The sequence below is a fragment of the Acipenser ruthenus genome, chromosome 27, assembly GCF_902713425.1.
Source record: "Acipenser ruthenus chromosome 27, fAciRut3.2 maternal haplotype, whole genome shotgun sequence".
NCBI classification, from domain to species: domain Eukaryota; kingdom Metazoa; phylum Chordata; class Actinopteri; order Acipenseriformes; family Acipenseridae; genus Acipenser; species Acipenser ruthenus.
The window spans coordinates 20,632,774-20,657,434 of NC_081215.1; the positions used below are offsets into that span (position 1 = coordinate 20,632,774).

At 37.5% G+C, this 24,661-nt stretch overlaps 3 protein-coding genes and 1 non-coding gene across 8 annotated transcripts in view; 2 read left to right on the forward strand and 2 right to left on the reverse strand.

Annotated features, from left to right (window-relative positions):
* Window positions 1-16,062, reverse strand: part of LOC117432459 (tripartite motif-containing protein 66-like) — a 20,494-nt gene extending 4,432 nt beyond the window's left edge. The window contains exons 1-12 of one of the 4 annotated variants that reach the window (XM_034054396.2): window positions 15,932-16,062; window positions 11,193-11,328; window positions 9,625-9,781; window positions 8,280-8,409; window positions 7,884-8,000; window positions 7,133-7,247; window positions 6,077-6,223; window positions 5,791-5,908; window positions 4,314-5,272; window positions 1,524-1,763; window positions 421-565; window positions 193-256 (exon numbers count right to left, since the gene is read on the reverse strand). In XM_034054396.2, coding sequence (XP_033910287.2) covers window positions 193-256; window positions 421-565; window positions 1,524-1,763; window positions 4,314-5,272; window positions 5,791-5,908; window positions 6,077-6,223; window positions 7,133-7,247; window positions 7,884-8,000; window positions 8,280-8,409; window positions 9,625-9,781; window positions 11,193-11,201 — 2,201 coding nt within the window. In that variant the 5' untranslated portion in view covers window positions 11,202-11,328; window positions 15,932-16,062. Of the gene's footprint in view, window positions 1-192; window positions 257-420; window positions 566-1,523; window positions 1,764-4,313; window positions 5,273-5,790; window positions 5,909-6,076; window positions 6,224-7,132; window positions 7,248-7,883; window positions 8,001-8,279; window positions 8,456-9,624; window positions 9,782-11,192; window positions 11,329-13,714; window positions 14,096-15,931 lie in introns of those variants that run through there. The other 3 variants (XM_059002098.1, XM_059002099.1, XM_034054399.2) reach the window with 3 other exon arrangements.
* Window positions 16,063-16,862: 800 nt separating this feature from the next.
* LOC117432195 (large ribosomal subunit protein uL15) lies at window positions 16,863-20,367 on the forward strand. The gene is made up of 5 exons (XM_034053757.2): window positions 16,863-16,949; window positions 18,143-18,206; window positions 18,425-18,500; window positions 19,213-19,387; window positions 20,197-20,367. The coding sequence occupies exons 1-5, from the start codon at window positions 16,947-16,949 to the stop codon at window positions 20,323-20,325; spliced, it is 447 nt and encodes a 148-aa protein (XP_033909648.1). The 5' UTR covers window positions 16,863-16,946; the 3' UTR covers window positions 20,326-20,367.
* Window positions 19,447-19,575, forward strand: LOC117432472 (small nucleolar RNA SNORA3/SNORA45 family). Its single transcript, XR_004548788.1, has one exon. It is a non-coding gene; the product is annotated as a small nucleolar RNA SNORA3/SNORA45 family (small nucleolar RNA).
* Window positions 20,368-20,426: 59 nt separating the features above from the next.
* Window positions 20,427-24,661, reverse strand: part of LOC117432194 (DENN domain-containing protein 2B-like) — a 76,428-nt gene continuing 72,193 nt past the window's right edge. For both annotated transcript variants that reach the window (XM_034053756.3, XM_034053754.3), the window contains exons 16-20: window positions 24,227-24,268; window positions 23,896-24,007; window positions 22,806-23,045; window positions 21,486-21,572; window positions 20,427-21,110 (exon numbers count right to left, since the gene is read on the reverse strand). In XM_034053756.3, the coding sequence (XP_033909647.3) occupies window positions 21,076-21,110; window positions 21,486-21,572; window positions 22,806-23,045; window positions 23,896-24,007; window positions 24,227-24,268 (516 nt within the window). In that variant the 3' untranslated portion in view covers window positions 20,427-21,075. The remainder of the gene's footprint in view (window positions 21,111-21,485; window positions 21,573-22,805; window positions 23,046-23,895; window positions 24,008-24,226; window positions 24,269-24,661) is intronic.

Below are 24,661 nucleotides of genomic sequence, written 5' to 3' on the forward strand. Positions count from 1 at the left end.
AACTGCCATGAAAGAAACACACACACACACACACACAGATAGATAGACAGAGACAAAGTGTGCGGCACTGTGGGCGAGGGAAGATATATAGGGCTGTGTATAATGCAGTTTTTGTGAACATCTATCCTAAGTGTAACTCACACCGCTGACAAAGCAACAATCATAGGAAATCATAGGAATAAGTTACTGTACCTGATATTATTCTGTGATGTATTTCCATTAATTTCATTATCTTCACCTTCAAATATGCTGCCAGCTAACAAAGAGACAAAAACCCCTTTAATTGATTTTATGGTATGAACAGTACTTGCATTTATTATAGGTTAAAAGTTTAGGGAAATAGTAATAAAAAAAAAAAAAAAAAAAAAAATTGGTGTTGACATGAAAGCACAGAGCCCGGGCACTGTCCCGCTATTTTACCTGTTACAGGAGAGATACGAAGACCAGCAGAGGACATGGGGGGCGTTCCAAAGAACTGGTGTTCGTTGAAAGACAAATTTATTGGTTCATCAAATGTATTTTCACCGTCCTCTTTAATTCGTCCTTTTAAGATACGGTCACCTTCCTTTAAAAGAAAATTAAAAATAGTGGAATCATGCATTAAATAAATGTATCTTTTTTACCCTTAATCTTGGTGTGGCTGGTCTTGTATAGGGAATAATGACTAGGTCACATGCTTGATTTTCAAAGAGAGACACACTTACAAACCCATAGGATTTTTATGATCTTGCATGTAAAAGTATGTTTGTATATACAAAACTCAAAACCACTTGTTACTAAAATTATATTAATTAAAATAATAAAGTACACTTACAGTATTTGTAACCAGTATAAGGTCAACACCAGTGGTATTGCTAGGGATTTCTTTAATGGGATGACCCACTAAATTAAGTTTATAACTAAAGTTCAGGAGGAGGGTCAGACACCAATCTACGCATCACCAAATTGAATCGTTCAATTTACACATTAGCTAATTAAGATTGTTAGCACTATAAATACCCTCTTCACGTACCTCTCATTTGTGTTTCAATTTCATCGTAACCCACCACCTCCCCATCTCCACCTTTTTAAAAAAGCTTAGGTTTTGTCTATGGGGGTCTCTGCCTCGTCCAGTTGGCCAGGCAGCGAGCCCTCAAACCAAGTTATGTTTGATGCCAAATGAATGTGTATACATAACATATTTCAATGTAAAAAAGCATACTCCGCATTCTCCTCAATAGGTATTTGTACTAACATTTTGTGATTGGTGTTTGTCCAGAACTACTGAAATGATGATTTAAACACTAATCAATGAAAAATACAATGAAACATCACATACCCTTCCCTCCCTTTCAAATTTATTAAAAAAGCATGGCCCTCAAATCATCCGGTTCCTTTTCCACATACAAAATTGAAACCTGATTAACAGAACCCATTGTTTAGGTTATTAGCTCGTCAGGAAATCAATCTCTCAAACTATTCTGGGCAATTTGGATCATTTGTAACCCGAGCGTGGAAACTGATGTCACATCACTTAACCTTACCTTGAATTCCATGCTCCCTTGGTCCCTGTTATGTGTTGCTAGGTTATCATGCAGGTCCTCGGGGGACGAGTGTGTTTCAGGCCTTGGGAAAGGTGCTGAATCTTGCTGGGTGTTTTCATGAGCCCTTTTCTCAGATATTAGGTCAGTTATTTTTGGTGCGAGGCTCAGGGGTTGGTTGGCTGGCACGGCCATTTTCTGCGAGGCAGGATCCCTGTCAGCAGCGGCTCCTGATGCACAATCCTGACAGATTTAGACCGTTGAACTTTCATTTCCCATACAAATTAACATTGGGAGATTTAAAAGTGGGTCAGCAAGGATCAGACATTGCTTGCTAATGAGTTTCGGATTTTAAAATCATCAGAAAAAAAGAAACTGTGCCAGAATTACAGTTGTAGGTAGACCTGCAAAATGTGCTAATTTATGCGTTATTTATATCAGGGTAGGCAGAGAATTAAACCTGCTTTTAAAAATGCCTATTTGTTCAGCCATTTGATTTGCATTTTCGTAACAATGCCACAAAGACAAACATGCATAACAATTAAGGTTAAATACAGCCATTAATAGCAAAAGGCCCCTGTGGTTTTGTCCGTATAGTTTTAAAAATAAAATAATGATCTATATAGATCTACCAATCTAAGTATTTATTTATATATTATGCAGTTACAGAGACTAACTGTATTCTGAAAAATACAGCAACATATTCTGCACAATAATACTGCATGTTCACCCACTGCTTTCCTTGTTTCTAGCTACACACCCAGCTGTAAGGTTTTAGCTGGCTGAGATAAACAGATCTCATGTAATTATTGAGCAATTAAACATACTTACCTATAATAAGTCCCTTAGGAATCCAGCTGCGTTTTCTGTGTTTTAAATGTGAATAGCACTAAAAACGCAGAAAGCCTTTAACTGCCATCCACCTCTCAAATGAAAGATGTGATATGCACTGATTCGAGGCAACAGTAAGAGATGTGCTCCGAGGAATGAAATCTAACAGTGAGCTCAAGTATATTCCCAGGGCAACTCATTAATGCGAGGTTAAATAAACAGAGGGCTTCAACTCAGTGTTTACCCTTCATTAAACTCTGCTTTTAAGTAAGTGTCAATTCATTGTATTTAATATATCCCACTGTTTTTACATTACTAATGTCCAGCTATATCTTTTTCATTATTTCAGATGTTTTTTTAAGCTTTGTTGTTCATTAAAAGGGACACATTTTGTGATTACACATTTGTGTGTATATACATATACTGATGAACATGTATTTACATGATAATACTACTGTAGAAGTTTTGGAAACTCCTCATAAATTGAGTTTTTAAATATATTGAATTGATTTTGCAATTATTGAAACTTGGCCAAGTGGCTAGGTTACTCCTAAATATGTAAGAAATTGTCTGAATCTGTAGTCACTTACTCAATAGTTTCAAGGTAAACCATTACCTCTGTGTTATGCTTGGAAAGTGTTGATGCTGAATGGCTGGGTAAGGACAGTGTGCAGGTAAACACACTGAAAGTACCGAGTCATAATGTACAGGTAGCTGTTAGGAAAAGCAGCATGGTCTTTAAAATCACTACAATAAAACACATTCAACAGATTAGGAACCCACTGTGTTCAGAGCAAGTTGCATGGTGGGTCAGAATCTTGGAAGCACCATGGAAAGACGTTGGTTGGTACACTGGAAGATTTGGGATAATATATGCGTCTTACTGTCTCTCACATTTTATGTCCTTTGCTCAGTTACTAAGTAGTATCAATTTATTCTTATGGCCTGCTTTGAGCTGATCAGAGCCGGAAGTGATCAGAGCCCACTGCATGCTATGCACAAACAGTCATGTAGTGTTCTGGGAGAACAATTCTACATCTACAGGCCAAACACAGTAGTTCAGAGACTCAAGATGAAGCTGGCTCTTACCACTATATAAAATATAGTGACTCAAGCAGGAACAAGGAAATGAAGTAGAGAAATATGAAATCTGATAATCATTAAAAAAACTGACCAACCTAGTATTAAGAAAAACATTACACCTGTCTGATATTGCATCCTGCTTCTCTTAACCTAATGTAATGTTTTAAATTCAACAATATAAATACAGCTACTGTATTTTTTTTAAAACCTTTAATTTTACTAGGTAAGCACATTGAGATTAAAATCTCTTTTACAAGTGCGACCTAGCCAAGAAAGGCAAACAGTAACAAGTCTACTCAACTACTTAAAACATGCACAACTCTCAAGCAGATAATCGAGCAGCTTACTCTTAAATTGTACTAAAGTTATTCGGGACTGCAACTTAAGTAAAATTATTCCAAGACCAAGGAGCAAAATAGGCAAATGATCTTTTAGCAGCCTCTGTAGGCACTTTAGGAAGCGTAAAATGAATTATTAAATTATGTATGCGATCCAATAATGTAGTTACAAAAAGCAACTATAAAGTATTTAATTTATATATGGAGGTAATTTCCAAAGAATAGCCTTATATAAACGGAATATACCAGTGCTTCAACTTTCACAAAACCAAGGAGGTCCAGCCAACCAAACTGTATGCCATTTATAACTACCAGAGCCATGCTTATAACTTTCAGAAAGAAAATACAATATGAAAAGCAGACTGTTTGAAATGCAGAGAAACCAAAATCTACCCACTTCTATTTCATTGCTGTTTGAAGGATCTAAATACACATTGTGGTTTTTTCACCTTTATGCCTGGAGGTATAGAATATGTATCTTTTCTAAAGTATGCAGTCAGCTGGGCTATATATGACAAATAATCTAATGTGTAAAACTTACGATTTGGTTCACCACACTTGCATGAGTCATCCCATGGTTCTCATTGTGTTGCTGGAGCTCAGCTTCCTGCTGCAGCTGCTCAGTCTGCTGAACCCGACCATTATTCTGTGCTGGCTGGAAGCTTTGCTGCTGCACACCATTCTGAGGTTGAACAGGCTGCTGTCTCACAATGTAATTGATTTGCCCCACTCTGGATTGCTGAAACTGCTGGGGTTTTGCTGGGGGCTGGAGATGCAGTTTGGGCTCCTGAGTCTGCTGCAGGACCTTTGGGACTTTTTGCATTTGCTCCAGTTGGCTGGGTTGCAGGACGCCATGCTGCACTGCGTGGTCCAGTAACAGGGGCTCTGTTTTCTGCATCTGTCGTTGCTGCAGGAGTTGCATCTGCTGCAAATGGCTGCGCTGCACCACAGGCTGTTGCTGTGCCATGTGTGTCTGGGGGGCTTTCATTCTTGGTGGAGCCCGGTGGAGATGCATCTGCTGGTGAATCCTGTGTGACGGCAGCGTGCAACTAACTGGATAGGCGTTTTGCTCCAACTGCTTCATTTGTAAGTGCGCTCCCATACCTGCCTGCTGATCCTGCTCAAGCTGTGCTAGTTGAGGTACTTTCAAGGGCTGTGTTGTCTTCATGGGGTAAGGCATTGTCCGCCGATACCTCCTGCCCTGCTCTAGTTCATGTTGACCCATGGGATTCTGTTGCTGCAACCGTGTGTGCCCTCTGTTTGTTTCTGTAAGGTGCATACACTGTTGGGCGAGATGTTCTTGGAGAGCTTGAGGCCTATGATGGCACTGTCCACAATAGACAGGGGTCAGTTGTTGAAAACATGGCTGGAACTCATTGGCTTGATCTACAGGTCTGTGATGTATGGCTGCTGGCAGGCCTTGACAAATGAGAGGTTGGGGTCGGTGTATGTTAGCATTGTTTGGAAAGCCTTGGTGAGCTGTGTCTGTTGTCAGCTGACCTGAAAACAAATTAGCACACTTTTGTTGAGACAGAATTCAAGAGAGCAACCCTTTCATTTTAAAACAAATCTATTTCCCTCAGACAGCCAAATGTTATCCTGAAATGTATTTAATTTAAAATGATTTCCATTTTATCTAGTCAATCTGACAGCGTGAACATTTTAACTTCTACCTTTTATACTCTATAACTAACTTATTCTAAATTCATGTGCAGTGGTTAAAACCACAACTACAGTCTGGAACCAACTCCCCTTGTTGAAGCTGACACCCTGGGATCCTTCAAGAAGCTGCTTGATGAGATTATGTGATCAATAAGCTACTAACAACCAAAACGAGCAAGATGGGCTGAATGGCCTCCTCTTGTTTGTAAACTTTCTTATGTTCTTACACAACAATGAAGCAGTTATATGTTGTTTCTTGTATAAACATTTTTTATTTTTCGGTTTGGTACACTACTGTTTTGCCACTGCAATACTGTTTCTACAAGGGTAAAATAAATAAATCATTATTGCTGTACCAAAGAGTGAAATCTGCTTGGTCCAGAAACTGGCATCCCAGTAGAAGTTGACTTTATTAGCAGGACCCACATTTGCATGGAGCTGGGATTCATGCAAGCGTTGCATCTGAAATGTAAGCTGAGAGACACCTCTTATTTTACTTTCCCTTGTGCATTTGCAAACATGTACAAGTTTAAACATACACGGGGATGCCAATTCTTATTGACACTACTGTACATACCCACTGCACATATATATCCACCAGAAGAACAATCTAGGCTGCATGAAAAGAAAGGTACAACTCACCAGTTCCTTACTATAGAGGAATGGAATGCTCTTGTCATGAGCTGTTGCCCAGTTTATAAAGTTCTGCACTTGTTCTAGCTGCTGACAAAGGTCTACAATTCCATGCTGCTTGTATTCCAGACTCAACTTATAATGATCCGTTATCCTCTGTGTGAGAAACAAAAAACTGCATTAGCTCAGAGTTAAAGTAGTCTAAGAGGGAAATATCTAAACTATACTAAAAATGAGGGTATTTAAAATTAATAATCCCAAAATAAATCTGTCTCATAATAATGATTCAATAAAGATTTAAGTATTTCCACTGACATCAAGACCACTCAATTCAAGGTCAGTATTATGTGAAAATGAATGAAAATTCATTGACACACATGAACTGTACTGATTAAACAGAACGTGAATGCAGGATGTAATGTTTCGGCCTCTGGTACATACTGCATGTTGCTGAATAGAAAAAGAAAAAAAAAAAAAAGATATTTTGAATAAATACATCTTGAAGGACAGAGTAGGTAAATCATGACATTTAAAAAAAAAAAAAAAAAAGTACGTAATTTCAATGCTGTACATACAAAGGAACTCGAGGGTTACAACACCCTCTGAATTATGTGTTTTGTACAAGTCTGAATTACTGTTTCTGCTTATTTCAGCAGGCTAACTGCAGCAACTGAGCTAGAAAATGGAAAATCTCCATACAAAAATCAGTTTCAGAGGGGACAAGAATTATAGCCGCACCGCCCTAGTGGTCATCTTTTAAAACTACCTCACTTTAGAAAACCAGCTTTTAGGAGTCTTTTCAGAAAATGACTCAGCAGTTGAAAAATTACATTTTTGCTAGAATAGTTAGCAAGCATGGCAAATATAATATAAGCAAACAAAAATACATCACAATAGAGCACATTCAAATAGGATTTAAGCTGGTAAACAATGAAACAGTAAAGAAATGCATATAGTGTAAAGTACAGTATACCTTTTAGTTGGCCTGTGATGTATACAAATCATTAACTTTACCTCTAATAAACCTCTTCAAAAGGTTCTGCTAACTCCAGGATGGGTAATTACCTCAAGTTGTTCCAACAGTACATTGGCTCGCTTGTTTATTTCATTCATCATGATCATCTTTGCCATTTGAATCTGGTTTTCTGTTTTCCTGCGCATGACTTTTATGTCATGTAACCTGTAGAACAAGACAGCATTGAGAACATCATCATTTACTAGATCACTAGAATAGTTTATATACTCTGAATGTATTGTTTTTATACACCATCCGCAGCAGAATCAGATGGGCACCATATAAAGGGTTTGTGTTTGAAGTGAGGTCCAAATACCTGGTTTAGTATAAATAAATGGACAAAGAAAGCTAGGAGGGTCGTGGGTTCAATCCCTGGTAGGGGACACTGCTGCTGTACCCTTGAGCAAGGTACTTTACCTAGATTGCTCCAGTAAAAACCCAACTGTATAAATGGGTAATTGTATGTAAAAAACAACGTGATATCTTGTAACAATTGTAAGTCGCCCTGGATAAGGGCGTCTGCTAAGAAATAAATAATAATAATAGTTACACTACTTCCATTAAACATACAGCATTGTGGCAAACGGGACTCAACCAAGTCAAAGGGACAATAAAAGAGTGAGTTATTGTGCTAAGATTAATTGATTTTCTGGGCAAATCAAATATTGTATAGTGACCTCTATTCATAAGAATCAGACAATTTTTTTATTACTTACACACATGTAGTTAATTCCAATGCTACGGTGCACTACCAAGGTTAAAATACATGAAGCCCAGTTTTCTGTACATGCATTACTCTACCTGGATTCGATTTGTTTAGTGGAGTTCTTCATGGTTGCTTTCTTGTCCTCCACTTGTGCTGTTAAACTTTCAAAAAGCCTCTGTTGGTTTTGAATGGCCTTACCAACATGGAAAAGCCTGAAATACAAAAAAATAGTTACATAAACTGTCTGCAATGAACACTTTACAAAACACATTTCCATAAGCCGTTTAAAGGTTGTTAGGCTGCAAAATTATAAATAAATACCTTGAATTTAAGAAGCTATAACATTTTACAGAACAAAGTATTTGGAAATGACAACTTGCTGGGGTGGTGGTGGTGCAGTTAGGGGACCAACCAAAGAAAGGAATTTCGATTCATAATTGCTTCACAGTCATTCTCTCCCTGTGTGCTTTCATAATAAAATGTTTCCTTACCTGTGATTTTTGTGTGATGAAAGGTGGCAGCTACTGCAGGTCAACATGGCACACGTTTCACAAAATAAACACAGAGGTTCCCGATTGTGCTGCTGACAATACAGGAGTTCCTGTGACCGACCTTCAGCATCTTTAGGGAACAGGAAGTTCAAAAAGCCATGCTTTAATGTAATAATCTGCTAAAAAAAATAAAATAAAAAAAGACCACTGTAGCAGATCCTCTTCACAAAGCTGCAATTTGTGAGTTACGTAAAGTCTGTTTTTACCAATAAAATATCATTATGCATGCGACATTCAGGAACAGTTTCATGAATACCAAACTGCACCTTATTAATTGAAGCAGACTTAAAAACATTTAAATAACTAATGAGTTCAAATTGTGCATAGTGACCAGTATTTCAAACAAGCAAACATTGAAAATTAGTCTGACATTTTTCTCATTTTTAAAATCACATTTGTGCAGTAAATTCCAGCCACCAGAGATATCACAGTCTTCCATTTATAACTATTTGTTCAGTCTTCTGCTACTGTGGTCTGTTCTTACCACAGACAAATATATATCATACATGACTCATTTTACCAATCAGTGTCATAATGTCTTGTATGGAATATGCTTTGAATGGTTTTGTTGTGTCCTGTCCATGGACCTTGCATCAGCACATGGACAAGCCTAACATGGTCAGTGGAGACAGGTCACAAGGAACAGTGATGATCATGGGTGTCAATGGACTATTAATTGTTGCCCATTAAAACACAGATGGCTTAAGAAAATAAAGTCCTGCAATTCAGTTATAAACTAAGTGATTACCAGTCAATCCTTAGTTTAAAGTATTTTTTAAAATTCATCAAAACTAGTTCCAAACTATATTTGTGTTAAGTTATGTGTATCATGAACATATGTACAGTAAATTTCAGTGTAATATTAATAGATTTTATCATGTGGCCAGGGGCATGATTGATTCAATCACCACCTGGCTACATTCCACACTTTCAATCAAACAATTAACTAGGTGGCTGTGCAGCCATGTGCAGAGCAGTTACTAAATAATACTATCTAAATGGTTTTGTTAAAAAGAATATTGCACAATTTTAATGCATTAACAGGTAGACTTATTTAGCAGGGCGTGTAATAAATTCAGCACCTGACATTTCAAATCATTCAATGACCACATCCTGCTGAAATGGTTTCTGTTTTCTCCAGCGTTCTGCAAACTGTGTTCACGTCAGAATTTCAACACAGCATAAACCTGCGGCACGGTTTAAACCAAACTCTAGAGTTAAATAGCTTGTTTATACCCTAAACCTTCATAATCAATCATTTGATAAATAAAAATCTATAGCCTACCAGTATTGGGTTGCATCCTCTCAGTTTCTGACAAGACGTTCATTTTGCTATCTGTCGCATGGCGGTGTAGATCGGTACATCTCAAGCACAGCCATTTGTTACAGTAAGGGCAGAGACTCTGTGCTAATCTCTGTTCCTTACAATCTGTACAAAAAACCTGTAGGATACAAAGGCAAAAAAACCACAATGAACCCCTGTCATTGAAACTAGAATGTGAGCTAGGTAGCACAGTGCCTGTGGAGTTTCAATACAGCTCACAATAAATTACTTTAGTGTAACAACTATGGAAAATGTAATTGCAACAGTGTTATATTAAAACTTTGTACCACTGACTTCTTTTTTTTTTTGAAGTCGCTATAGGTTGCTAGAATTTAATCCTAGTCACTAAATTTCAACAAAATTAGTTCTTTTTTTGATTGATTGTTCTATCTTGTATGAGGCTCTGTAAGGCCACAGGACATTATATCAAACAAAACTGTGCAGCAGAATATGATGAGATCTGTATCGTTTTCCTGCCACAAAACCACTTATCTCTGAGATACAATCAGTATATGTTAGATCAGTAATACAGATCAAGGTTCATTATAACTGTAAACAAGTGGTGGTAATCCGTTTGTCCTTGAGGGTAACCTAATTCTTAAACTAAAGACTTTTTCAAGGCAGAGACGATTTTATTGCAAGAATTCACTTTATGTAACATTTGTCTGCACAGAAAACAAAATTAAGCCAGAAAAGTAATTTAACAAAATAACAAATTAATTTTACTAGACTTTTTTTTTTTTTTTTTTTACATCTCTATGTATATGTTTAGTATAGAGAAAGCAAGCAGGTAGGTAGGGGTCAGCAGACTATGACTTGGATTTTCCACTTCCCTTTAAATTGTATTGAAAAAGCTCCCAATTTAAAGTAATAATCACAGTTTAAGAGACTTTGAAAATAAATCTAATTTAAAGAAAGTAAGAAACTGGTCTCATTACAGAAAATGTGATGAACATATTTAAATGAAATATGTCCTAATATTAGATTCCATTCCCATATGATTTGAAAGGATTGAAGATGTCTGTTTAAAGTTAGAACAGGGCCATATAGTGAGAACCAATACCACAGCACCAGAACCAAAGAAATGATTTAAAAATAAAATAACTTAAGACATTCAAGGCTATCTGCTGTACTGCTGGGGCTTGTTCACAGAGCTTATATTTATCTTTTTTCAATGCCTTTCTTTATCAATAAATAAAGTTTGATATTCACAAAAGTCCCATGTTAAAGAAGCCAACAGCTTCATAGTACTTTTTCACAAACAGCTATCTGTATTTTATTCTTCAGAGTAGTACCAATATAAATGGATAAAGATAAAGGCTGGCCTCATACATGGAGACTCTCCTTGGAGGCATCAGGTATTCACTCAACCCAATGTACCACATACTATATTAGCATCGAAGGATTTATGTATACAGAAATAAAAACCATATTCTTATTAACCCTTTAGTGCTGTACATCAGTCAGAAATAAAACGATACGGCAATCTACAATGCAGAGGGTTGCAGCAGAAACTGAGACACACTTACCTTGTCCATGTCAGGAACTGTTTTCTGAAGGTCTTTTAAGATGATGTTCTCCTCTGCATCTCCAGAGAGGCAGGTCTGACTGCCGACAGGACAGCAAACAGCACTTCAAGAAAACCGGAGTAGCAAGAGGGTTTGTCTGCAGCAGGAAATGACAGAAACCACCGCTGAGAAATAAAGGATGTCTGAACTTGTTCTGAAACCTGCGTAAAGACCGAACTGCCTTCTGATCTCATTATAGTTTGGCAAACTTCTTAGGAGTAATGATTTATGTTTTTTTTTTTATTCTGTCAGCACCATGTACAGTAATGTATAGCATCACATGATGGAATAAGGAAAGCAGTCCAGAGTCAGCAGTACCCAGTACCTAGACAATTGTATGTAAAAAATAATCCACAATAATCAAATATTATGAGGAACTTCCTTTGATATTCAGTGGGGAAAAAATATCATGGAGCTAGACTACTGTGAATGTCCTTCATGTTTCCTAACCTGTAATAAAAGCTCAGATTTAAAAACGTATAATTATTTTTTCTAGGACAAAAGAGCCCCTAAAGCCCTACCAGAAATTGCTAAAAAAAAATCAAAATTAAATATAATTAAAATCTTGATAGGTACTGCAAAAAAAAAAAAAAAAAAAAAAAAACGCATGCACCGTGTCCCCTTTCTAGCTTCCTTAAATGACACAGAATAGAACAAAATCTCTGTGGACACACTAACAAGATAAGCTGCCAAATTGGGACACTGTAGAGTAACAAGCTTGGAATTGGTCCTGGTAAGATCAAACACTGGAATAAAGATTCAAAATGACCCAGTTCTCAAGTTAATAAGCATTTTAAACAAAATGTTTAGTGAAAAGCTTTGCAGTGGTAAAATGTTTTCTGCAAGCAAACACAGAGGCATTGGTGAAGTTTTTGAAGAAAGACAGTGTACAGAACCATGCAGTAATAAAGGAACTAGAAAAGGTTAAAATACTGTAGAGTAGCTGCTTTTCCTTCTATATGCTAATCCCTGTATAGCGGGATGTGTTCTCCAAGAGCATGTTTACCTTTACTGTTACAGTAGTGTATTATGAACAAACCTGCCTCGTTACCATGCATGAGTCAAGAGAGACTGCATTTCTGGAACAAGCAGCACAAAACGCTGAGGTATAATTAATGAGCTGCATTAATTATCAGCGCTAGCAAGACTGCAGTTTAGGGCTTCCTTGCACACCTATTATTTACAAACAAAACAAGAACTGGAACAATGAAAACAAAAAGGTTTACACTAAACACTGCAGCACCCAAGTTTTGACTATCCTGGTGCCTCTCGCTTTTTTTTTCTCTCATTGCTGTTTAGGCTGGGCATGAACCTTTTCACCATGAGCAAAGCAGCTGTAAATACTGAAAGCTTTGATAAATGCAGAGGGTACACTCAGTCATGTACTGTAATATAACACGTTAAACCTGAAATGTGAAGCACTGTATTTATAATTACACTGTGGAGTAACTGCTGTAGACGGGGAGTTGTTTTCAAAATATCCTAAAAAGGTGATACAGTATTATAAGAATAAGAAAAAAAACAACTGTGCTATATATATATATGCACAATAGGGGCTTACATTTCGAACGGAACACGCACTACTGTTAAAAAAACGACATGCTTGACTAGGCGATTTTATTTTAATCTCATACTTTCCACACCCTGGGTACTCACCTACAACAGGACCTGGCCGTGATACACACAAAAAAAAACATTTTACTAATCTTACAATGATATATTATGTGTGCTTCTTTGCTGTGTTTCTGTCTATATTAATTACCATGAACTACTCCAGAAAATGATAACTTGTCTTGATCGTCGTCGCCGCACACGTTCAGATTTTTTTTTTTTTTTTTTTTAAACCGATTTTAAAATGAAAACATTCGGTTGGAGAAGTTTAATAGATTTACGGTAATCGAATGCTTTCATATATGCAAACGGGTTTTTTAAATGTCATATTATGACCAAAAAGAGTGATTACTGTTGTTAACAGCTGCTCGTAACTTTATATATATATATATATATATATATATATATATATATATATATATATATATATATATATATATATATAATCACATTCGTAAAGAAAAACTTCCAGCTAGACTATCTTATAATTACTATAAGTGGCTTTTTTTTTTTTTTTATCTCGCGAAATGCTCAATAAACTTCGGAATTCAACTGGATTTATGAAGAGTTTGATTTAACATTACGTAGCTAGCGAAGCATGACTTACATTTTTATCGTCATGGGAGTAACATTAAAAAACTCAGTTAACTTACTAGTTTCATCGTGTACATTAAGAAAATAATGACATATTATTTCTCTGTAGAGCGGTTCCCAGAATTAATATTTTACTTTTAAATGGATTTTATTTCTCATTCCTCGGAAAACGTCTATATTCTTTACAAAGTCCGTCACATTCGTTGTTTTGAAGGTTTAAAAGAAGAAAACAAAATGTAATCATGAGACAATTAAATATTTCATAACAGTAAACCTACTTTCCGATGTCATTCATTCAATGAACAACCGTATTTCGCTTTCAATTTACTGTAGAAGTCGATCAGGGGAGGGCACCGACACGTTTTGTCCAATCATATAGGCAGACCGATTGGTTTAATAATGATTGGCACCAAAGCTGTCAAATAACTTGCTGCCAAGGTAATGAGATCATCCATTGCCACTGATTAATTTCGAGAATATTTTAATGATTGTTTAGTTTCTGTGACGAAACTGTTTTCAAACGGAACGTTAGTGGACTGTATAAAAATATCCAACTGTAAAAGAGCGGGGAGCGGTTGGATGAACCGCAGAGGACACAAGTCCCTGTGCTACCTACCCGCAGCCTTTCCCCTGAGCCTACACTCGCTGCTACTCCCCAAACAAGCGTCTCTTTTGTCTTTTTTATAGGGTATGGCAAGGGTTTAATTGATAATCAAGAATTAAATTCCCAGCTGGCCACATTCCACACTTTTTTAATTAATCAATTAAAACTTCCATCCATTATCATTAACCGGTTACTCCTTTAAAGGGTCGCGGTGATCTGGAGCCTAACCCGGCAGACACAGGGCGCAACGCGAGACTACACCCTGGACAGAATGCCAGTCCATCGCAGGACACACAGGAGTGACCAATCAACCTGGACAGCCTGTCTCTGGACTGGGAGGAAACCGGAGTACCCGGAGAAAACCCACATGAACAGGGAGGGGGGCATGCAAACTCCACACAGACAGTACCCCAGGCCGGATTTGAACCTAGGACCCTGGCGCTGTGAGGCAGCAGCGCTAACCACTACGCCACCGTGCCGCCCCAAATTAAAACTTAATTTACACAATTACACTGTGTGGCAGTGAAAAGTGGCCATCTTGGCGCCAAGTTGTTTCTCTATGACTGAGTCAAGATGGCTGACAGCCACAAAACACATACCAGTACTAATAAGTGTGCAGGGCCTCTGCCCTGTGACAGGGTGCTACTTACCAACAAGTGTAAGGGCAAAACAATTTTAACAGTATAAAGTAGCGAGGACTTGCTCAGAACAACAATTTAGCTGCTATTAACTGAAATTTAGTTGTTTCTTTTATGCCAGTTTTATACCATTAAAGTGGTTTTATTCAGAAAAGCTGCCTTAGCCCGTCTCATTCGTTTTCAACCGAACGGTCTCGTAGTTTATAACTTCACATAAAACCTAGATGTAATTATTTTCCTGTAACTCACTGAAGCCCATCTATTATTCTCTCTCTATATGTGTTGCGATCTCGGTTCCCGCAGGCAGGCGCATCACACAGGGCGAGGAAATCCACACACAGTTGGAGGGCGGGCGCGAACCCGGGACTTCTCGCCCTGAAGCATATCGCCGATACCGCTGTACGAAGGACCCGACTCTTAAATATCGGTATCGGCGCTATGCATCAGTCTGAAAGGTCCCGGGTTTGCGCCCGCCCTCCGCCTGTGGATTTCCTCGCCCTGTGTGATGCACCTGCCTGCGGGAACCGAGATCGCTACATATACAGTATATATACAGTTTGTGGAACTGCCTGCTGCCACTGTGGGAATTAACAAGTGTTCAGTGTGACCTCACCCGTTATCTAAAAATCTTATTTTAAATAACACGGTCTGAGTGGTTCTGAGGTCTGTTGCTCTAAGATTTAATTGAATTTTCTCTGTATCTGGCTTCACTAAAGCAGATGGGGCTTCACTAAAGGATTGTACAAGCTCACATAAAGCCTGTGGTTTCAGATAAAATGGAAGGGTGGCAAAAATAAAAAATAAAAATGACTCTTGCAGCCACTTTAACCACAAAACCCAAATGAAATGACTCAACCTGCATGGCAACAAAATATAAAAAAGATTTAAAAAAAACAGATCAGTATGAGTCTGACTGACCCACCCTATATGTGCATTAATAATGTAACTAACTTCAGACAAGTGAACCATAATACAATTAATTAGCATCCTTATTTTCAGGGGTTTGCTTGTATTCCCATATTGCAAGTACTTATATTCTTCTGTGTTAAAAAAAAAAAAAAAATTAAAACTAATTGGAAATAAAGATACATTGTATCCTATATGTGCAAGCAACCAAGGAGACATGAGGCTGCTATCTGCATGAGAATCCAACCTATATACGAGTAATATTCACCCTAATAGAGGAATAGCAGCCGTTACAAATTAGGTTTAGCTTTGCAATACCTTAAACACATTTCAGAACATTTACTTACCATATGCAAACACATCTTCTTTCTTGTGTTTTTTCTTTTCTTTGAAGCTTTACTCGAGGTTGTGGTGTACACGTATCATTATAAATCTATCTTTTAAAGAACACACAGCTCACTGTTTTAAACAGCCAGTTGGGACACCTGGTACAGCTTCCTGTGAGAATACAAATCTACCGCCAGCCACCACAGCATGCGCTAAAAATAAATCGAGAAGAGCAGCAGCCTCTGTTCTTTGTGTTAATACTTTCATCCTTCGCTGGGTTTGTTTACAGCCCGCCATTCCATTTTCAAGTCTATAGATACATCCATGACAACAGCAGCTTCCTTCCAGAATAATAATAGCATCACAGCAATGTCTAGAACCTTTAATCATTGTCATGGTTTAGTGGCACAAGTCTTTGTAGTTTGCAGTTTTACCTCAGTGTACTGTACTGTAGAACAAACCTTAAAACTAATACTGTCAGAAGAATTCATCTTGTTCTAGAATCACACACTATGGGAATGGTTGGATTTAAATCCGCTATTGGACATTTCAGGGTCTGCTTTGTCTATAAGCAATGCTACTATAAACGAAAACAGCAAAACCACTATTACAATAAATAAAAAATACAAAAGAGAACCACACCCATACGTAATGAAACCTGCTAAGGATTCCTGCATTATTCAGGTTATTCACACTGTCACAAAATGGAGTACATTGAGGTCTGTTTCACTTACATTTGAAACTTGCTAAGGGTTTTCTTTATCACAGATTGAGTTTATTTTTTCTAATGTGCATACAGTGGCTATAGGTCTTCCTAGGTATTGCTGATCTTTTTATGTTACCGATTCTGAATTTAAAGCTGTGGCGGCAGATGAATGTCACTACAAGCTAGCTATCATGATCGCTTGTTCTTCTCCGCTCCACTAGAGGTCCCTGCAGCCTTTGCTCTTGCTTTCCTCGCTGTATGGGAGACACAACTCTCGGATCAAATCGCGAGACTTCCTTTTCTCTCTCCTCTTTGCGTCATCCTCCAAGATGGTAGGTAGCTGTAATTATTTTCTGCTACAAATCTTTATTAAAATCCGAGTCCATCCTGTGTACATAAACAAAGACAGTGCAGAAAGCCCTTGTTATAGAGACAGATAAACATGTCAAGGTGTCTTCTAAGCATTAATTGGTCGTGAAAGTGTACGAAATGAATTAATAAAGAACTTTGTTTCCCTTGCTGGTGCCTCCGATGTCAGTTGGAGCAATGCAGTCTTGAAGGCCTTACCGCAGTGCTACTATTTTTCCATGATCTACAGTTTTGTCGTTCTTTGATTGTGTGTTCAGTTTGTCGGCTTGTTGTGTGTTACATACCATTTTATAGTGATTTAATAAGGTCCGTTTTGTTTCCGGACAGCCAGTGTGTTGACTGTTATATTCAGAACGGGTTTAGCCATGCCTAAATACTCTTTTTTGTTTTCCGCGTTGGGAACCGCTAGAGGTTTTAAACTCTTAAGTCTGTGTATTTGCCGTAAATTGTATATCATTTGCACGGTTTCGTAAGGTCTGTTTATAACTTTGGCCATATTGTGGATCGTTGTAAAACACCGCTAAATGTTTCTTGGCCTAGTTTTTATAGATAAGAATTTTTTTATTTTTGCAAGCGGAAAGATGTAGCGTGGCTTGCTTTTGAAAACTAACCTCTAGTAGTAATACTGTCTGTAAAGTAACAATAATTTCGTACCGGTACAGACAGGTGATTTCCTGGGCAAGTACCAGAGTCGAAAATCGGGTTAATGTTCCTTAATGGCTTAAGATTTTTCTACATTATGAAAGAGTGCAAATGTTTTGGTGAAGGGGCTGGAGTGTACTGCTAATGTAAGACGTCTCTTTTACGAGGGTACTTTTCTGAAATGCTTTATGGTGAGGTCTGGTAATAAACGGTAACTTCAAATATATGTGCACGACTTTTTTGCACTACTCCGAATGCGGCTTGTCTAGTTTCACACCTGGCTGTGTTCAGAGCATCAAAGAGAAATTTAGAAGCATTTGTAATCACTGGGGAAGACGAACTCTTTTAGATGAGTTTAAAGTACTTTAAGGGTAACTTAGTACCACTGCATGGAAGATGTGATAGTGGTGTTTTATCTTGCTTGTTTATTGTCATTCCCATGCTTTTATCGGAGATGCTAATACTAGTGCCATGGATGTATGTATTTGTTTTAATGCTGTTGTTTCTTTTTTAGCCTGCCAGAACAAGCAAGACCCGAAAGCTCAGGGGGCATGTCAGCCACGGCCATGGGCGTGTTGGTAAGGAAACTCTCCATTTAGTATTAAGTCTTTAAATAAAGGGACCCTCCTTAGTGTTGGTATATTGCTAGTTGTCAGCTGCTCCAGTAAAGTAAAATGGGATCTGTCTAGCAGTACTGTAGATGCACCACACAAATGGCTAACGTTTATAAACCTTATGTGACGCCTTTGCCATTCAGAGTGAGTTTTAATTCTGATTTATGTTTTATTTAATACAGGCAAGCACAGAAAGCATCCTGGAGGTCGTGGTAATGCTGGTGGTATGCATCACCACAGAATCAACTTTGACAAATAGTAAGTTAACTATGAAAGTGTGTAGTATTAGTCTACCAACTTGGGCTGCACACAGCATTCAAATCCTGTTGGTAAAAGACAGCTGGCTTATTTATTACACACTCTTGTTCTCTATAAATGCTGTAGTTAAGCAGGTGTAAGACCATTTATCCTGAGCTGAATGTGGGTGCTCGGTTGGTAGGTGCTTCCTTTAGACTGGATTACTGATTCACAAAGATTATGTGATTATCCAACCAGTTATGTCCTGTAGACATGTTCTGTCAAACATTATTAGCAATGTACAAGTGGCTGTGCTGTGGATATGCTCAAAGCCTTGCAAATTAACTTGGAAGGTTTATTCACTGGGAAGATTAACTTTTTTCCCCCCATATTTATAAATGGCAATGTTGATATTGTATGTCAGTGGAAGATGATTGTTTCTATTTAAAGTAACAATGGTACATTAATTAAGGTCTATACAGTTTACCAATCTGTGAAACACACCACTTGAACTGAATAGTTTTCTTTTGTATTAAGCTTAGTCATGGGGCCACACAAATGCATGCACACACTAAATGTGCAGATTTCAACTATTATATTTAGTTTTTAAACTGGTAGGGCATGCTGTTAAATGTACTGTATTTATAGGTCTTTGCTTGTTTTTCTGTTGTAATCCACAATCTCTTAATTTGATCCGCTGCTTCTTGTTAATGTTGTATTTCTCTTAATTTAGCCACCCAGGGTACTTTGGTAAGGTTGGTATGAGACACTACCACTTGAAGAAGAATACATACTTCTGCCCTACAATCAACTTGGACAAGCTGTGGACGCTGGTCAGTGAGCAGACCAGAGTCAACTACTCCAAGAAACCAGACGGTCCAGCTCCCATTATTGATGTTGTACGCGCTGTAAGTAGCTCTTGTTGTTTAATGCAAGGGATGAGTGCTTAGATTCCTCTTTTCTTAACACCGAGACTAGAGTCACACCCTGACACACACTATTGTCCTGATGTGCTATAGTACTCGAAGAGCAATTACTGATCTTATTCACTGACTGGCTCCTTATAGCTCAGCCAGCCACATGGTCTGTGACATTTTTTTTTGTTTGTTTTCACATTTGTGTATTGAAGCGTACCAGCTGGTAATTTTAATATAAGAATCATCCTCATTCATTTCAGTGGGCTGTGTGTCACAGCTGTGATATCTCAGGACGTGTATGATGGGATATTTCCACTTTTCGGGTTAGTTTATAGACACGATATCCCACAACGACACACACCCTGTTGTGCTATGTGCCTTAAGAGTGTTTGGGAGCCATAGTTAAGTGGCTGTGCTTTGTGTTCTTCATTCCAACAAGAATACAAGTGCTAGTGGTATGGCATTATGGGGCATATTGCATCCATAACCTAATGCTTTCTAATGGGGGATCACTGCACTAATCTTAAATACAGGGTATGATCTTGATCTTATTTATTAGCTACATGTAGTGTGTGTAAAAGGCCAGCCCTTCTGATTAATTTAATTCTCAGGACATGTGTCTGAGAACAGGTTTTAATCTGGTTGAACTGTACCACTTAAAACCAGATTTATATTATAAATCAAATTTCAGTTTTTATTTGTGTTAACTTAATTACAGGATTAAGTTAAACATTGTATTTTACAATGAAAACTAAACTAGCGGAATTAAATGTGCGTTTATTTTTTCTCCCTCTATTCAGGGCTTCTTCAAAGTCTTGGGCAAAGGCAAACTGCCTAAGCAGCCTGTCATTGTGAAGGCCAAATTCTTCAGCAGAAAGGCTGAAGAGAAAATTAAGGGAGTTGGCGGAGCTTGTGTATTGATGGCATAAAGGTTTCATTCCATCATGTGAAAATAAAACTGTTCTGTAAAAGGAAGCTTCATGTGTGCTTTGTTTGCCCCATACCCCCCAGTCATGGAGTCTTACAGTAGTAAAGAGAAGAGACCTAAGTAGCATTTATTTTCTTCATATATATCTAAAGTAGTGCATTACATAAACAAAACAGTTTACTGACCATTGCTATTAAATACATGGGATGTCTGTCATACAAAGTACCACATTATCTTACTGTTCTGCAAGAATAAAAAGCTAAAGGCAAATGTAAAACTAACCATTAAGCAACATTATTTTGACCTTCCACACTAACAAACAGCCTTGCGCTCATTGGTTTCATTCATTTCCATAATACATCTGCTCAGATTCTCCACAGGCATTCTTTAAAATCAGTGGTTATTCTGAAACAGTCAAATGCACATTATTGAATAGTCCTTGGTACCATGTATACTCATTCTATTGTAATGAGCATCTGTTTTATTCAGTCATATACAAGTAGTTATCACAGGCCTGATTAAAATGCTCATTAAACAACCAGCTTACATTACATTATGTACAAAATGTTCCCAACAGTTAGCCTCTTAAAGCAGTGAATTGTTCCAAGCTAAAAATAGTAATCACTTTGAAGTTTATGTGGCCAGTCTCTGGTGGATCAAAGGTTTTCTAATGTGCATAAATTGCTGTCTTGTACATGAGAAGCTCCACAGATAATTGTTTTGGTAAGCGTTACAGTAGAAAATAGTCTCTTCAATTCTTCTTGTGAAGAAACCTCATTTTACTGCCTAGAAAAAGAGAAGGGGTCAATTGTAAATAATTTCCACGTAATTATTTAACCATTGAAATGTTGTTAAATTGTAACAAAACATACAACTCTTGAATATGTTGATACACTGAAAGTTCATAGATAAATCACCCGTGAAACAATATGTTTAAAGAAAAATTGTAGTTGCTGAAAGACATGTACAGTTGGAGCAACCTCCACCATTGTATTTGCTTTCCAAAGCAAATTTCCTTTTGAATCTAAATATGGCCCTGCTGTGCTCAGGGTTTAATTTTTTTTTTAAATTGAAACATCCAGAACTACTGTAAGACACTGATACATAATAATGTTCCTATAGTACACACTGGAACTATTACACAGACAGAAGAGGACTCACCTAATCCTTTCAGAAACTTGTTCACTCCGCTCTGTTCTGTATCTGGCAGCTCCTCCAAATACTGCTCAACTCTCTGTTCAAACAGACCTGTTTAAAATAATACAGAACATAGTTATAGAGAAGATCTTTGTTGAAACAGCAGCCCATAACGTTTACATGTGGTAGAACCTTAAGTTTAGCTAAAAAAAAAAAAAAAGGCAAGGTTGGTTATAAAGAACATTCTAATGAAGGGACCCATTCTGAAATAATTAAGATACATATATCCTTGTAATACTCAGCATCACCATTAGAGGGAACTACAATAACGTGTGTTAATGCAACTACCTTGTTAATAGCCTTACAACGTATTACAATAATAGCCACTAGGTGTCAATATAGAAGTGGCTATTGAAATTGCTGCATATATTACAGCTGGTTGATAAACACTTGATTTACCAACTTTTGCTGGAAACGCAATGTCATAAAACCTGAAACAATAATGCATTGTTTTATCACTACAGACCTGTAATACAGGTCTAGGAAAGATGAATATATTTACACAGGATATAATAATATTTATATATTAACTTCTACATTGTGATAATCTACTAAAGGGAATGTGAGAAAAGTAGACTTATTCCATGAACAGTCTATGACTGAAGGAAGTGAAAAAACATATATCCACAGCCAGTGGTCATTGATGTCAACTGTAAGACACATTTCCTTTTTATTGAACATGTGATGTCCTGTTAACAGATTGACATCAACATCAACACTGTTGGCCAGCAAGCTCTTACTTCAATTAAGAACTTTTTTTTTTTATTATTTCTGTTCAGGCAAAGAACAAGCTTCAGCAATTAGGGTATTTATAAATACAACCAGGGAGATGTGACCTTTTAAAATAAAGTTATCTACAAAGACTAAATATGGCCTTGTTTTTGTAGTCTGGTCTTAACTCACTTCACAGATATCATACTGGTAAATATTGGTATATAAACAAAGGTACAGTGTTACTTGGAAACAATCTAACAGTGCTGGATTCTGAGAGGAACTGTGTTTGTTCCCATACAGTACATGTCAATCTCATCATAACAATATGAGAAATGTGGGGAACAAAAAGAGCCTGTTGGGTCCACAGCAGTATCTGATTACTTCTGAAATTATCCTTCTGCCTCTGGTAAAGTATTTCACACATGTATTATTCTCTGGGTAGAAAGGTGCTTTGTACCTTCAGTTCTGGACTCTCATAGCCTCTGTCCTGGCTGGTTTGAAATATTCTACACACTGTTTTTACCAGACATAGCCTGAACTGAAATAAAAGCATTAGGAGTGCCACTGTACCTTTGGCCCTGCACTTCCTCATCTCTCTGTCCTGGATGAATCCTGCAAACATCTGGGACTCCATGAAAACACCCAGGAAGCGACGGATGCTCTTGGAAGCCACAGATTTGCGGAAGGCCTCCCTCTGGAAAACCCGCTCCCCCTTCTCGTTCTGGGTCAGGAACAGGGTATAGTGCCCGATCGTCTCCAGAAAGAAGCGGATGAAAGCCTCAGACACCAGACTGCTCAGACTGTTCGACTCTGGAAATGGCATGTTACTGTCAACTGCTTTTAGGGCCACGGTTATATGGTTAGAGTTTGGCATATACTTTACCTTACACGGCACAATTTTAATAATGTAATAATGACTACCTATACTGCAAGATTATGCATTAGAAATGTTTTGCTAGTTTTTGATCCTCAACATACTAAATCTAAAAACATGATAGACATACATACATACATACATATAATATGCATCTCTGGGCTCACTGAGGCTTATTTAATAGAAAGAAAAATAAAATAATAAAGAAAGTTGAAATAGCTGAACAAAACTTATTTTCTTTTTGAGCCATAATGATGTGAGAATAGCATAAATATTTGCAGTCAGGCTTAGCATAACTCATTAGTCTAATCATAAAAATGTGGCAGGGAACCCTGCGTCATATTCAAGTGAATTATTGTATTGTCAATGTTCAAATACATGACTGCAGCTTTGGAATCAATTAGCTTGTGTTTTGCAATATCAGATTCTGAATTGGATGAAGACTGATATAAACTGGCAAACGTGTTCATCTATGGAATTCTTCAGTTACCACATAGCCATCTGTTTCCAATTTGCAGATTAAAACTTGTTTATGGGTTTTTCTTTATTCTGTTAGTTTTACAATTTGATAACAATTTGTGGAACAAACTGAACAGCAATATCAACGGATCACACAATAACCGTTTTCATAAACAATATAACCGTTTTCATAAACAATAAACAATATTAATTTTGCTACTTATCAATTTTAGTATTTAGCTGTATATAGGCAGCACACCTTTCTCTAATTACAATATTGACCAATGTTTAAATTCAATGCTTTCTACTATACGCAGTCTCTCATACCTTCATCTGATTCGCTGTCTGAATCTTGATTCATGAGGTCATTCTTCTGATCCAGAGCCTGCTCCAGAGCAGCTTGCAGTTTCCGTGGCAACAGTGTGTCCTCATCATCCATCTAGTGGCAAATAATAATAATAATAATACATCCACCCAAATGTAGATAATAAAGCTGTAATTACAGTTGTATGCCTACATGTAGCACGTACGATTCAATTCGATATCACGTGTAATATGTGTGGAATCTGATCTTTTAGAGACGTTCTTCCTAACTTCTAAATGGTACGGCAACTTGTTTGAGCAAAATGCTTTATTGTATTTCTGACCAAGGTCTTACCTGTCTAATGAAGCGGTCTGTTTCCAAGTCAACCATCAAAGCCTATTAAGACAAACAAACAAACAAATAAATAAATGCATAAAACGAACCCTGAAAGACACCCCACCCACAAACCCACATGCAGTCTAAACCTCCGATCCACATGCAGGTTTCAAGTTTTTTAGCTTGACTTGAGGGTAGACGGGTGAGTCGTTCACCCTGCTATTATTAAAAAAAAAAAAAAAAAAAACAGATGTAACTAGTTTTAACCCGACAATGATTTTCATTTCATACGCAAGAGAGCAGCTCATGACAGAGTTGACAGGGTCATTAGAACCCAATGCTCTGTATTTAACATGATTCACTGCTGTTCCTCCCCTTCATTAGCGTGCCAAACCCACAAGAGCAAGACCAAACTGACTGCTTTGAAATAACATCTCTCTGCAGCCAGCTGTG